This window comes from Salmo trutta, chromosome 25 (genome assembly GCF_901001165.1).
Source record: "Salmo trutta chromosome 25, fSalTru1.1, whole genome shotgun sequence".
Taxonomy (NCBI): domain Eukaryota; kingdom Metazoa; phylum Chordata; class Actinopteri; order Salmoniformes; family Salmonidae; genus Salmo; species Salmo trutta.
The window spans coordinates 20,583,426-20,600,160 of NC_042981.1; the positions used below are offsets into that span (position 1 = coordinate 20,583,426).

General features: G+C 43.3%; 1 protein-coding gene across 2 annotated transcripts in view; it reads right to left on the bottom strand.

Moving 5' to 3' along the window:
• LOC115162144 (protein Daple) overlaps window positions 1-4,190 on the bottom strand; it is a 95,073-nt gene extending 90,883 nt beyond the window's left edge. For both annotated transcript variants that reach the window (XM_029713163.1, XM_029713162.1), the window contains exon 1: window positions 3,717-4,190. In XM_029713163.1, the coding sequence (XP_029569023.1) occupies window positions 3,717-3,776 (60 nt within the window). In that variant the 5' untranslated portion in view covers window positions 3,777-4,190. The remainder of the gene's footprint in view (window positions 1-3,716) is intronic.
• Window positions 4,191-16,735: the final 12,545 nt, after the last annotated feature.

Below are 16,735 nucleotides of genomic sequence, written 5' to 3' on the forward strand. Positions count from 1 at the left end.
CTAGGGATGCACGATATATCGGTGAGCATATCGGAATTGGACGATATTAGCTAAAAATGCCAACATCGGCACGATGTCTAGTTTAACGGAGATGTGCAAAACTGATGTCAAAGTTGACGTGCATACCTATATAACATAGGTACATGACGTAGTGACACCACATAAAATGTAGCACTACACGTGCAACACAGCATTCCTAACCTAGCCCAATGTCTGCTCTGTGGATTGAGCAGTCAACAAGTAGTAATTTGAAAGAGTAAGAAAATTTTAGCAAGACAACTCAAAAGGTGAAATCCATTAACGCCAAGATAATGGAATTCATTGCCCTTGACAATCAACCGTTCTCTGTCTTGTGTGATGTTGGCTTTCGCCTACTGGTCGAGCACCAGTACACACTACCAAGTGCGCTATTTTTCAGATGTTGCCCTTCCGGAGTTACACAGTAATAGCGTCACTGCTATCAGCTTCATGACTGACATTTGGACCAGCGATATCAGCCCCATGAGCATGCCGAGTCTGACAGCACAGTGGGTCTTCGAGGATTTCGTACTGAGGAAAGTAGTATTTCATGCTCATGAATGTGTTGGTTGCCATACCGCTACTGCCATTTCAATGGCATTTGAGAACATGTTTGAAACACGAACACACTAGCTAGCTCCATTCGAACAACTGACTCGAGAAATAAGCTCATCAACTTCGTCTGCAGCAGACGTGATACCCTCTGTCAAGGCATTGAAATGCCTGCTCAACAAAACTGCCGACAGACTGAACAAGTGATTCAGGGGCATTCTCCCTTTACTGTGTCGCCGCCATGCTCAATGCTAGGTACAAGGACCGCTACTTCGATGCAGACAAGAAACAGGGTTTACGTGAAATGTTACATACACAGCTGGACAAGATGGAAATGGACACAGTGACAGTGCGCACCAAGGAAGAGGCGCCACGGACAGAGAGCTGAAACTTCACTGCTTGACATGTATAATGAAATCCTGATTGAGAATGAAACGACTGAACAAACGAATAACGAAACAGCACAGCAAGTAAGTGAAAGAAATAGGTTTTGATGATGTTTCACTGGAAATGGGGACATATGTAAATGCCGACAAAATAACTTTTGGTCAGTGGGGTGTGTAACCTTTTAACTAGGCAAGTCCGTTAAGAACAACATCTTATTTAAAATGATGGCCTACCCCGGCCGAAACCCGGACGATGCTGGGCCAATTGTGCACCGCCCTACAGGACTCCTAATCATGGCTGGATGTGATACAACCTGGATTCGAACTAGGGACTGTAGTGGTGCCTCTTGCACTGAGATGCAGTGCCTTACACCGCTGCGTCCATGTGTGTGTTTGAACTAATTTAAACTGTACTAAAATGCTTAAAAGGCTGCTAAAATTTAAAATATCACATCGGTGCATCACTAGTTTAAACCAGCAACCTTTTGGTTACTGGCCCACGCATTTAACTGCTATGCTACCTGCCGCCCCGGAATCTGCTGTTATCAGTCTAAGGTGGGTCAGGGCTAGCAGAAAGGATGCCAGAGCCCAGTGAGAGAACACAAAGACCGTAGGAGAGCAAGTTAGAGAGGAAAAAGCAGCCGCCAGTCCAGTTGACTGGCCAAACAGGAGGGTCCAGCCAGGGGAAGTACTGCAGGTTTCCCTGATCCCCACCTGCTGCCATTACCCTGGGCCTTTCAAATGATGCTGTAGGCCTGCCATTACACTGGTCTACTCAAATGATGCACTCTCCCACCATATAGTATGGCACCAGGCTATGTGCAAAAAGCATAGCTTGGTGCCATGGTGTATTGTACTGTAGTCGTTGACTGTCATACATGTGCTTTAGCCATAGCCTGGTGCTCTACTGAATGTGCTTTAGCCATAGCCTGGTGCACTACTGAATGTGCTTTAGCCATAGCCTGGTGCTCTACTGAATGTGCTTTAGCCATAGCCTGGTGCTCTACTGAATGTGCTTTAGCAATAGCCTGGTGCTCTACTGAATGTGCTTTAGCCATAGCCTGGTGCTCTACTGAATGTGCTTTAGCCATAGCCTGGTGCTCTACTGAATGTGCTTTAGCCATAGCCTGGTGGCACAGAGTAACCCTATGTGCCGTAGCCAACACGCCTACCATTGTCTGTCATGCCATGTATCCACATTGCTTCATGTGGCCATGCCATGTATTCACGTTGCTTACCAGTCAAAAGTTCGGACACACCTACTCATTCAAGGGTTTTTCTTTATTTCTACATAGTAGAATAATAGTGAAGACATCAAAACTGTGAAATAACACATATGGAATCATGTAGTAACCAAAGTGTTAAATACAAACATATTTTATCAAATCAAATTTACTTGTCACATGCACATGGTTAGCAGATGTTAATGCGAGTGTAGCGAAATGCTTGTGCTTCTAGTTCCGACCATGCAGTAATATCTAACAAGTAATTAACAATTTTTATATTCTTCAAAGTAGCCACCCTTTGCCTTGACAGCTTTGCACACTCTTGGCATTCTCTCAACCAGCTTCACCTGGCTTTTACAACAGTCTTGAAGGAGTTCCCACATATGCTGAGCACTTGTTGGCTTCTTTTCCTTCACTGCGGTCCAACTCATCCCAAACCATCTCAATTTCATTGAGATTGGGGGATTGTGGAGGCCAGGTCATCTGATGCAGCACTCCATCGCTCTCCTTCTTGGACAAATAGCCCTTACACAGCCTGGAGGTGGTAGCCATGCTGGTTAAGTGTGCCTTGAATTCTAAATAAATCACTGACAGTGTCACCAGCAAAGCACCCCCACAGCACCACACCACCTTCTCCATGCTTCATGGTGAGAACTACACATGTAGAGAACATCAGTTCACCTACTCCACGTCTCACAAAGACATGGCGGTTGGAACCAAAAATCTCAAATTTGGACTCATCAGACCGAAGGACAGACTGTTGAGATGTGTCGGTTACTTGAACTCTGTGAAGCATTTATTTGGGCTGCAATCTGAGGTGCAGTTAACTCTAATGAATTCATCCTCTGCAGCAGAGGTAACTATGGGTTTTCCGTTCCTGTGGCAGTTCTCATGAGAGCCAGTTTCATCATAGCGCTTGATGGTTTTTTGCGACTGCACAAACTGACTGACCTTCATGTCTTAAAGTAATGGACTGTTGTTTCTAAATTTATTTGAGCTGTTCTTGCCATAACATGGACTTGCTCTTTCACCAGATAGATAGATAGATAGATAGATAGATAGATAGATAGATAGATAGATAGATAGATAGATAGATAGATAGATAGATAGGGCTATCTATCTATCTATCTATCGAGAGAGAGAGAGATAGAGAGATAGATAGACTTTGAAAGAGGGGTCTCAAACGAGGATAGGGTGTTTAAAGTGTGTGTCAGTCACCAGAACTCAACCCAATTGAAATGGGAGATTCTGGAGCAGTGCCTGAAACAGCGTTTTCCACCACCATATGACGGAATTTCTCGTGGAATAATGGTATTGCATCCCTTCAATAGAGTCACTTACTCTGCTACTGTATGTGAGAAACAGAAAAACGAACAAGTGAAACATATCACCAGGACTGGTTTAGGAGATGGACCAGTTCAAAATGTAATACATTGGCTAACAGTAGGTTACTAAGACACACCAACACAGCGGAATTATTCTCTGCCATGGATCACTTGCTCTGAGTGCACTACATTTAGTCTAGGCTACTTACCCACACCACAAGCGGGGTATCCATGAAGTTTTCCATCAACTCTGACACTGTAATATCCATTTTGAGAAACTTCACAATTCCTCCCAGTTTTTAAATCCGAAAATTAGTGGTCACCGCCCAAACGTTCGCAGTAACTCATTATTCTTCAAGGGACCTTGGTTGCCTGGTCAAGACGGAACAATGCCGTGAGACATCGAAGATAAAGCGCACGTTGTTGGGGCTCTACCCATAACAAATCATCACGGCAATATATAGTTTCCCATGACCGAAAAAATGCTGTGCATGTCACAGTCTTTCAAAATGTAGATGGCGTTTTTGAAGTTAATCTTAAACAGCAATAAAAGCAGAACGAAGTAAACGCGTTCACACTTGCATCAACACTTGTTTCACACACAGCAAAACCTCACTAGTGGACGCAACCTCCAACCATCTAACTATGAATAGCGCACTTCAGTGACAGCATGGATAGCCAATCAAATACGGTATACGACCCCAAACAAAGAACAGCCAATCCACAACCCCAGAAAACTGAACAAAACATGAAATATTTTAAATTGCCCAAGAGTACTCTCCACTGTCCAGAACCAAAAACTGCAATTATTGGCTATTGAGAATGGGAAACACTATTTTCATTACACTTCGGTACTGAGGTGACTTTTTGTAGCAGGCTAGGAGCCTGAGGTTAAGGTTAGAAAATGCTCTCCTAACCTGCTACGAAAATCCCTGAAGAGTGTGTCCCTCCCTATTGAGTGTGTCCCTATTGAGAATATGTCAAGCAGAGGTTCTGGTAGAAATTTGGTGTCATACATTTCCACAAATGTAGGTGTATCACACTCATCACAGCAACAAAATAATAAATGAAGGCTACACACGACTTTTGATTCCATAACAGTGACAAAACATACAGTAAAAATGTTAATTCTTTCCCAAACATATTTTTGGAAAAACATTTTCCAACTGGGACACATATGTGGTAAAATAGCAGAATGGGACCTTGCACATAAGGGGATAAACGTATTGGACTGTACAGAAGAAAAAATGAATTGTGTGAGTACATAAAACCATAATTTAGTCAACCTACCAGAATCCAATTGGAAGCACTGCTGCTATACTTTCATGTGCTCACAATGTATTAAACCACAGAGATGCGTGACTTTTTCTTTTTTTTTTACTTATTTACATTTTTGTTTCATTATATTTTATTATACACATATATATATATATATATATATATATATATATATATATACACACATACACACACACACACACACACACACACACTGTACCAGTAAAACATTTCGACACACCTACTCATTCAAGGGTTTTTCTTTATTTTGACTATTTTCTACATTGTAGAATGATAGTGAAGACATCAAACTATGAAATAATACATTTGGAATCATGTAGTAATATAAAAAGTGTTTAAATCAATATACACTGCTCAAAAACATAAAGGGAACACTAAAATAACACATCCTAGATCTGAATGAAATAATCTTATTAAATACTTTTTGTTTACATAATTGAATGTGCTGACAACAAAATCACACAAAAATAATCAATGGAAATCCAATTTATCAACCCATGAATGTCTGGATTTGGAGTCACACTCAAAATTAAAGTGGAAAACCACACTACAGGCTGATCCAACTTTGATGTAATAACAAGTCAAAATGAGGCACAGTAGTGTGTGTGGCCTCCACGTGCCTGTATGACCACCCTACAATGCCTGGGCATGCTCCTGATGAGGTGGCGGATGGTCTCCTGAGGGATCTCCTCCCAGACCTGGACTAAAGCATCCGCCAACTCCTGGACAGTCTGTGGTGCAACGTGGCATTGGTGGATGGAGCGAGACATGATGTCCCAGATGTGCTCAATTGGATTCAGGTCTGGGGAACGGGCGGGCCAGTCCATAGCATCAATGCCTTCCTCTTGCAGGAACTGCTGACACACTCCAGCCACATAAGGTCTAGCATTGTCTTGCATTAGGAGGAACCCAGGGCCAATCGCACCAGCATATGGTCTCACAAGGGGTCTGAGGATCTCATCTCGGTACCTAATGGCAGTCAGGCTACCTCTGGCGAGCACATGGAGGGCTGTGCGGCCCCCCAAAGAAATGCCACCCCACACCATGACTGACCCACCGCCAAAGCGGTCATGTTGGAGGATGTTGCAGGCAGCAGAACGTTCTCCACGGTGTCTCCAGACTCTGTCACGTCTGTCACATGTGCTCAGTGTGAACCTGCTTTCATCTGTGAAGAGCACAGGGCGCCAGTGGCGAATTTGCCAATCTTGGTGTTCTCTGGCAAATGCCAAACGTCCTGCACAGTGTTGGGCTGTAAGCCCAACCCCCACCTGTGGACGTCGGGCCCTCATACCACCCTCATGGAGTCTGTTTCTGACCGTTTGAGCAGACACATGCACATTTGTGGCCTGCTGGAGGTCATTTTGCAGGGCTCTGGCAGTGCTCCTCCTTGCACAAAGGCGGAGGTAGCGGTCCTGCTGCTGGGTTGTTGCCCTCTTATGGCCTCCTCCACGTCTCCTGATGTACTGGCCTGTCTCCTGGTAGGGCCTCCATGCTCTGGACACTACGCTGACAGACACAGCAAACCTTCTTGCCACAGCTCGCATTGATGTGCCATCCTGGATGAGCTGCACTACCTGAGCCACTTGTGTGGGTTGTAGACTCCATCTCATGCTACCACTAGAGTGAAAGCACCGCCAGCATTCAAAAGTGACCAAAACATCATCCAGGAAGCATAGGAACTGAGAAGTGGTCTGTGGTCCCCACCTGCAGAACCACTCCTTTATTGGGGGTGTCTTGCTAATTGCCTATAATTTCCACCTGTTGTCTATTCCATTTGCACAACAGCATGTGAAATTTATTGTCAATCAGTGTTGCTTCCTACGTGGACAGTTTGATTTCACAGAAGTGTGATTGACTTGGAGTTACATTGTGTTGTTTAAGTGTTCCCTTTATTTTTTTGAGCAGTATATATATTTTAAACACTTTTTTGGTTACTACACGATTCCAAATGTGTGTGTGTATATATATATATTGCTCAAATAAACTAAGAGAAATGACAGTCCCCTACTTTAAGACATGAAGGTCAGTTTGTGCAGTTGCAAAAATCATCAAGCGCTATGATGAAACTTTCTCTCATGAGGACCGCCACAAGTACGGAAGACCCAGAGTTACCTCTGCTGCAGAGGATAAATTCATTAGAGTTAGCTGCACCTCAGATTGAAGCCCAAACAAATGCTTCAGAGCTCAAGTAACAGACACATCTCACCATCAACTGTTCAGAGGAGACTGCGTGAATCAGGTCAAATTGCTGCAAAGAAACCACTACTAAAGGACACATATAAGAAGAAGAGACTTGCTTGGGCCAAGAAACACAAGCAATGGACATTAGACCAGTGGAAATCTGTCCTTTGGTCTGATGAGTCCAAATTTGAGATTTTTGGTTCCAGCCGCTGTGTCATTGTGAGACGCAGAAAAGGTGAACCGATGATCTCCGCTTGTGTGGTTCTCACCGTGACACATGGAGGAGGAGGTGTGATGATGTGGGGGTGTTTTGCTGGTGACACTGTCTGTGAGTTATTTAGAATTCAAGGCACACTTAACCAGCATGACTACCACCTCCAGGCTGTGTAAGGGCTATTTGTCCAAGAAAGAGAGATGGGGTGCTGCATCAGATGACCTGGCCTCCACAGTCACCCGACCTCAACCCAATTGAGATGGATTGGGATGATTTGGACCGCAGAGTGAAGAAAAAGCAGTCAACAAGTGCTCAGCATATATATTATATAACAAGACATAGACAGTAACAGTAACATAGACAGTAACACTTAACATTACATAGTTTCTCTTGTCAGCTTAACAAGTAGCTGATTTGGTTATGGGTGTTGGGATTACCTGGGATAACAATAATAGATAATATTCAGCATAATATTTTTAACAACCACACAACCACTTACCAACAAGTCTACATATATACACACTGACACACATTCACACGCATACAAGCACTCACCTACTTGCGTACACACCTACATACTGTACATCCACTGCTCAGTTTTTTCCCTCTGCTATGGCTTTTTCTAGTTGTAGATAATATAACATCACACCCCAGTTCAAAGTATGGGGCTAAGTTTATTTCAGGTTTTGGACTATGATTATTGACAAAACAAAGACAATTAAATGTTGTCTTGGAAAAGACATGAATAAGGTTTTAGTGTTATTTACTGTAAGTCATTTTTTTTATAAACTTAGTTGTGAGTGCTGGGGTGACTGAAGGCTTCACATGCTTGATAATCCTCTCCTACAGTCAGAGCAGTGTTAAAGGCTTCTTCTATCCTGTACTCTCTGATGATTGGTTAGTTTACATGACGCAGTGATGGTATCTCTGATGATTTCGCTGGTGAACTTTGAGCATACTTAATTGAGAGATACTCACCCAACAGGAGTAAGGGCTTTTCTCCAGTATGTATTCCCAGATGTTTTTTCAGGCTACACTGTATTGACAAACTCACCCCACAGTCAGAACAGGAGTAAGGTTTCTCTCCAGTTTGTATTCGCTGATGATTTTTCAGGCTAGACAGTTTTGAGAAACTGTTCCCACAGTCAAAGCAGGAGTTAGGTTTTTCTCCAGTATGTATTCGCTGATGTATTTGCAGGCTAGACTGGTGTATCTCCTCCCACAGTCAGAGCAGGAGTAAAGTCTATCTCTCAGATGAGAATCTTCGAGTACTCCAGGCAAAGCTATGGTGAACAAAACAAATGTAACATTTTGTTGGCAAATCATATTAGTATCATGATGAGATAATATCTACCTCTATCAATAAAATGGGGATATAGTAATTTGGTCAAACTATTTACCCCCTCTTGTTAAGGCCTGCTCTTACCTCAATAAACAGTTTTCCCCCCTCCTCTTCAGCTTTAATAACGTTCAGCCCCAGAATTTGAATGCAGTCTTCCAGCTTCACTGATGCCATCACTGGATCCTGCAGTGCACACTGGGCTCCACTGTTACAATCAGGACTCAATAGGTTTGGGTGTGGGAGGAGAGCAGCAGGCTGAGTTTGTCCTCACCACCCTACACCAAAGACTATACAATTACATCCTGGATTGAATTGAATTTATTTTGGGTAGCAGACATATACAATAAAATGTACAATGTGGACACAGAGGATATCACTTGAAAGTAATTGCACATCATACTGATCCTTGAAATAAATACACCTGACCAGAAGTAGGGTGCACAAGGGGCAGTGGAGTGGTTTCTCTTACTAAGACAACCTTATCCAAATGAACATCTTTGCCTGCTTTTTAAAGCTATTTTACTTTTTCTTTGCTTGATCTCCAAGGGAAGGCTAGTCCATAGACAAATGCCTGTATGGAAAAACGTGCTCCTCGCAGTACTGTTTACTCTTGGGATTTCACAAGACATAACACAAGCTCTGTTATTGTGACTGTGTTGGTTATAGACCATATCCATGTGGTTTTTCATGTAACCTGGGGCACAATCTCTTAAGATGTCAAACATATGATTAAGTTTAAGTTGGTCCACTCTGGATTCCAAAGGCAACAAGCCCACCCCACGGAACTCCTGTACCCCTCTGTGGGTCCTAGGGAAGATATTCAGCATATACCTGATAACATTACTTTGCATGACCTGCATTCTCTTTTTCAGCTTTTTTGAAAGCCCACTATACCAAGCAGAGCAAGCATAATCAAAATGACACTGAATCAAGGTTGAGACAAGCAGTTTTTTTAACTTAATGTTAAAATATCTAGTGTTACAATATAAACATTTCAATTTGTTCGCCATTTTAGAAAGAACTTTAGCAGCAATCAGGTCTCCATAAAGGGATTGATCAAGGGACACACCACGATAAGATTGAATCTAAAACAAGTCTATCTCTTTGCCTGCACAGTTTACCGTTATCTTGTCAACCCAAAGCAATCTACGTTTTGTTCCAAACAAAATCAATTCAATTCTCAATTTCCTGATTAATGTGGTCAAAAAGGTGGAGAAGGCAACTATCATTGGAATGAGCTGTTCTAAAGCAAGATTGTAGTTCATAAAGAAGTTTCTGCTCAAGAAGGTATCCCTCAAATTGATTAAAAACTAATCTCTCAACAACTTTGGATAAGGTGCTGAGGATTGACACAGGCCTGTAGTTTCCTACATTTGTTTTACTGCTCTTCATGTGGAGTGGAGCCACCCGGGCTTTTATGAGATCCTTGAGAAATGTACCACTGCTAATAGAAAGGTATACTATATGCGTTATCATTTTAGCAGTAAATATTGTATCATATTAACCACATTAACATCCACAGTTTTCTTGCGTGTAAAATCATACCGTATAAAAATAAATCAATGCCGCTGTGATGGAAACAGGAAGTTTCTGTATAATTTTATGAATGCAGACAGATCATTTGTTAATTTGACATGATGGGATTGTTTTGTATCTTTAAAATATATTATGTGAGAAATGGAGGTGGAAACACCTTTATGTGCAAATACTGATATAATAATCATCATATCGAAGCAAACTTGGAGTGACGCGATTATGTGGTGTGTGGTCCTCCCACTACGACTAGGGAAACCATGCAGTTTATTAGGCTTCTGGAAGTCCTAGACACATCACTACTGACTGATAGCCAATAGTGATAAGTAGCTTCTTCTTCGGAGTTTAACAGAGGTTGGCATTTGATATGTTGCATTACTGCCCCCAACTGGACTATAATATAAATCCATTATACTTTGTGATACAAAATGGGAAAAGGAAAAACTAAACAAAAAAACAAAATAAAATACACAAAAAACACCCTTCCAACTAACCACCACACCAACAGATTGGGAGGATGGGACACCACCACTCAACACACCCTGTAATTCTTCTGAAGTCAAATCTTGTATACCCAAATACCTCTCTGCAGCTGCCACCACAACATTTATTTTCTGTTTCTGTAGTACAGCTGATCACCATAGCTGTGAACGCTAAGAAGCCAACCTTACTGAACCATAGATCACTCCTGTGCTGGCACAGATCTACTACTCACAGGGATCCTCTCAGGAACCCTCCTCTTTCTTCACTTCTTCAGTATACGACACTTACTGCACTACTCTGACTCTAGACACCTCAACCTGCCTCTCTTGCATCGGACACACCCGATCCCCGGCAACATGGGCACCCCTACAGTTAACACACACAACTTTATCCCCAAAACAACACAATCCTCTATCCCATGCCCTCCTGCACACTTCCCACATCTTGGAATCTCCCTCCTACAAACTGCTGTGACCATGACCATAAATGTTGCACCTGAAACAGCACAGTGGATTCGGCACAAAAGTTCTAACAGAATAAGTAACACTGTATTTCATTTTCAATACATTTGCGAAAAACTCTAAAAACGTAGTCGCTTTGTCATTATGGGGTGTTGTGTGTAGATGGGTGAGAAGAAAAATCGATTTAATCCATTTTAATTGGTATCCACAAGTTCATCTGACTCGGGGGAAGTAGATAAATGGCTTAATTGCCAAAATCCCAAAGTATCTCTTTAATAGAGAGAGGTCTCAAATATCCCTTTCATTTGTATCCCATGTAGCTTTAGAATTGAGGCAAAGTTGGTTCCTGTTTAAGTCACGGCTTTGGCCATGTTCACTTGGGTAAAAGAAATTTGGTCCGTGCATGCTCTGAGTACACGTCCTGATAATCTGTCTGGCCCCGCAGCCTTGTGAATGTTGACCTGTTAAAAGGTCTTGCTCAAATCGGCTACAGAGAGTGTGATAACACAGTCATCTGGAACAGCTGGTGCTTTCATGCATGCTTCAGTGTTGCTTGCCTCGAAGCGAGCATAAAAGGCATTTAGCTCGTCTAGTAGTCTCACGTCACTGGGCAGCTCGTGGCTGGGTTTCCCTTTGCAGTCCTTAACAGTTTGCAAGCCCTGCCACATCCGACGAGCATCAAAGCTGGTGTAGTAGGATTCAATCTTAGTCCTGTATTGATGCTTTGCCTGTTTAATGGTTTGTCTGAGTGCATAGCGGGATTTCTTGAAAGTGGCAGCTCTAGCCTTTAGCTCGTGTGGATGTTGCCTGCAATCCATGGCTTCTGGTTGGGATATATACGTACCGTCACTGTGGGGACGATGTCGTCGATGCACTTATTGATAAAGCCGGTGACTGAGGTGTATTCCTCAATGCCATATGATGAATCTCGGAACATATTCCAGTCTGTGCTAGCAAAACAGTCCTGTAGCGTAGCATTCCACATCATCGGAACACTTCTGTATTGAGCGAGTCACTGGTACTTCCTGCTTTAGGTTTTGCTTGCTTGTTTTGCTTGTAAGCAAGAATCAAGAGGATAGAATTATGGTCAGAGTTGCGAAATGAAGAGCGAGGGAGAGCATTGTATGCGTCTCTGTTTGTGGAGTAAAGGTGGTCTACAGTTTTTTTTCTTCTCTGGTTGCACATTTGACATGCTGGTGGAAATGAGGTAAAACAGATTTAAATTCACCTGCATTAAAGCCCCTGGGACACTAGGAGCGCAGCTTCTGGATGAGCATTTTCTTGTTTACTTATCCTCAAATTCTTCTGTGTGCAATTTTAAAAGGACATATCTGGTGTATTAAAAGCAAATAATTGTTTATTTACATGAAGATTGACCACGAATATTGCCATTTTCCCATTCACTGTAATTGGGGATCCTGTTTTTTGCTAACAATGCCTGCAGTACCCGGTTGGCGATGAACTTCCGTGGCTTCGATGAGAGGGGGCAGTCGTTCTCCCCTGACACACACATACAGACTAGAGGTCACTAATCCCTAGTTTTGAATCACTCTGCCTGACACTGCCACAGTGTCACAGAGACGCTGAGAGTCGAGAGGCAGGTGCAGGTGAAACGTTTAATAAAACAACAAACATGGAACAAGACAATATAACAGTAGTGTCTTTGCGTAAACACAGGAACAATACTGACTGGGGAAGGAACCTAAGGGAGTGCCAGATATAGGGGAGGTAATAAGTGAGGTAATGGAGGACGTGCAGGTGCGCATAATGAAAGATGCCAGGTGTTTTGGTATTTTATTAGGATCCCCATTAGCTGTTGCAAAAGCAGCAGCTACTCTTCCTGGGGTCCACACAAAACATGAAACAGAATACAGAATGACATAATACAGAACATCAATAAACAAGAACAGCTCGAAGACAGAACTACATACATGCTTTAAAAAGGCAAACGTAGCCTACATATCAATGCATACACACAAACTATCTAGGTCAAATAGGGGAGAGGGGTTGTGCCGTGAGGTGTTGCTTTATCTGTTTTTTGAAACCAGGTTTGCTTTTTATTTGAGCAATATGAGATGGAAGGAAGTTCCACGCAATTAGGGCTCTATATAATACTGTACGCTTTATTGAATTTGTTTGGGATTTGGGGACTATGAAAAGACCCCTGGTGGCATGTCTGGTGGGATAAGTGTGTGTGTCAGAGCTGTGTGTAAATTGACTATGCAAACAATTTCAGATTTTCAACACAATGTTTCTTACAAAAAGAAGGTGATTCTGTCAGTCTCTCCTCAACTCTTAGCCAAAAGAGACTGGCATGCATAGTATTTATATCAGCCTTCTGATTACAATTAAGAAAAAAACGTGCAGCTCTGTTCTGGGCTAGCTGCAGCTTGACTAAGTCTTTCCTTGCAGCACTGGACCACACGACTGGACAATAGACAAAGATTAGACAAAACTAGAGCCTGCAGAACTTGCTTTTTGGAGTGTGGTGTCAAAAAAACAGAGCATCTCTTTATTACGGCCAGACCTCTCCCCATCTTTATAACCATTGAATCTATATGTTTTTAAACTCTAGAGACAGCAGGTGTGGTAGAGACACTGAATGATCGGCTATGAAAAGCCAACTGACATTTACTCCTGAGGTGCTGATCTGTTGCACCCTCTACAACCACTGTGATTATTATTATCTGACCCTGCTTGCCATCTATGAACATTTGAACATCTTGGCCATGTTCTGTTATAATCTCCACCTGGCACAGCCAGGTGGTCCCAGCGCGCACGACCCACGTGGAGTTCCAGGTCTCCGGCAGCCTCTGGAACTGCCGGTCTGCGGCCAACAAGGCAGTTCATCTCAGCCTATGCTACCCTCCAGTCCCTCGACTTCTTGGCGCTGACGGAAACATGGATTACTACAGATAACACTGCTACTCCTACTGCTCTCTCCTCGTCTAACCACGTGTTCTCGCATACCCCGAGAGCATCTGGCCAGCGGGTTGGTGGCACTGGAATCCTCATCTCTCCCAAGTGGACTTTCTCTCTTTCTCCCCTGACCCATCTGTCTATCGCCTCCTTTGAATTCCATGCTGTCACAGTTACCAGCCCTTTCAAGCTTAACATCCTTATCATTTATCGCCCTCCAGGTTCCCTTGGAGAGTTCATCAATGAGCTTGACGCCTTGATAAGTTCCTTTCCTGAGGATGGCTCACCTCTCACAGTTCTGGGTGACTTTAACCTCCCCACGTCTACCTTTGACTCATTCCTCTCTGCCTCCTTCTTTCCACTCCTCTCCTCTTTTGACCTCACCCTCTCACCTTCCCCCCCTACTCACAATGCAGGCAATACGCTTGACCTCATTGCAACTCCCCTCCAAGTCTCCGACCACTACCTTGTATCCTTTTCCCTCTCGCTCTCATCCAACACTTCTCACTCGGCCCCTACTCGGATGGTATTGCGCCGTCGCAACCTTCGCTCTCTCTCTCCCGCTACTCTCTCCTCTTCCATCCTATCATCTCTTCCCTCTGCTCAAACCTTCTCCAACCTATGTTATGTTTTGTATATTCTTGTCACGATCGTCGTTGGAAGCATACTCGGACCAAAGCGCAGCGTGATCTGGGTTCCAATAAAGAATAAACGACCACGTGAAGCTATGGAGTGCTCACAGGCAACTACACAAAAACAAGATCCCACAAAACACAGTGGGGAAATGGCTGCCTAAATATGATCCCCAATCAGAGACAACGCTAAACAGCTGCCTCTGATTGGGAACCATACCAGGCCATCAAAGAAATACACACACTAGATTACCCACCCTAGTCACACCCCGACCTAACCAAAATAGAAAATAAAAAGGCTCTCTATGGTCAGGGCGTGACAATTCTGTAATTGTTTAATTAGTTAGTGAATAAATTGAGCCAATTTGTGTATAGATGATTCATAGTAAAGGCTGGGTTTGTGCAGATAACCAAGAATTTTACGTCGTTCAAATGAGACTGATAGAAGGTAAAGAATAATTAATGACTGACTGCTATTGATATAAAATATCTATAGATCTTTAAGAGTGGATTCAGGACATAGCCACTATATAAACAAACTCTTCCGTGGTGCCCCAGGTTATTAACGAGTTAATTGTTTAATTCAATCATGTAATCAATCAAATGTTAGGTAATCAATTTGATAAAATAGCTTGTCATCACATTTGTCACAGAAATCGCCGTGTTGAAGTGACCAAATCGCAGACGGGATGTGAATACTCATCTTTTAATGGTAAAGAATCAAGCAAACACGGAAAACAATAAACAAGAACGACTCAAGACAGGCTAACAGGCTATACTTACAACAATAGCAGTGCTAACGAAAACAACCCACAACCCCAAGAGAAAAACACACACCTAATATATGACTCCCAAACAGGAACAACGATATCCAGCTGTTCCTGATCGGGAGTCACACAGACTAACACAGAAACAGAACAACTAGAAACTACATACAACACACAACCTCTGCCACGTCATGACCAATACTAAACAACAGGCTGTGCAGGGGCTTGCTGGTTACCGTGCGTAGAGCGGGCGTTGGGTAGCTTGGTCCTAGGAGGCGTACCGGCGACCAGACGCGCTGCGCAGGCATCCTCCTCCCAGGCTGGATGCCCACTCTAGCACGGCATCTGCGAGGGGCTGGAATAGCGCGCACCAGACTGTGCGTGCGTATGGGCGAGATAGTGCGCACCTCAGCGAAACACGGCGCCCTCCACTCCATACGCTCCTCTATATACTCACGGGTAGCTGGCTTATGGCTCTTCCTTGGCCTAGCCAAACTACCCGTGTGCCCCCCCAAAAAAAATTATTGGGGGTGCCTCTCTGGCTTCCTCGCCAGTTGTGTACCCCGGTAGCGTTCCCGGTCCTCACCAGCCTTCCTCCACGGGCCCCCTCCGGCCAGAATCTGTTCCCAAGTCCATTTTTCACGAGTGTCCAACTCAAAGTCCCTTTTCTCAACCTGCCGCTCCTTTCTCCGCTGCTTGGTCTTGGTTTGGTGGGTTGTTCTGTCACAGAAATCGCCGTGTTGAAGTGACCAAATCGCAGGCGGGATGTGAATACTCATCTTTTAATGGTAAAGAATCAAGCAAACACGGACAACAATAAACAAGAACGACTCAAGACAGGCTATACTTACTAAAATAGCAGTGCTAACGAAAACAACCCACAACCCCAAGAGAAAAACACACACCTAATATATGACTCCCAATCAGGAACAACGATATCCAGCTGTTCCTGATCGGGAGTCACACAGACTAACACAGAAACAGAACAACTAGAAACTACATACAACACACAACCGCTGCCACGTCCTGACCAATACTAAACAACACTCCCTCTGCTGGTCAGGATGTGACAACATTAAAGAAGTCAGATACACGACAAGGCTTTATATATTTTAGAATGACACTTCCTGTTTTGGCAGGAAATATCGGTTACCAGGGAGAAAAGTGATTTATTCTGGGGATGGAACATTTGTAAAATACAGGGAAAATATTCAACCCTAATGGCCACTGCCCTCATTGCTTCAAGCCACACCTCATCACACGCACTAAATAGGAGCAAACGTACCTCAAATATATGAGGTGCGTTCAGTTCGCATGAACTTTTGCTACGTTGCATAACCGTTTGTTCTGAACAACACCTTTTCCCAAAACATTCTTGTACATTCTTGAACAGACTT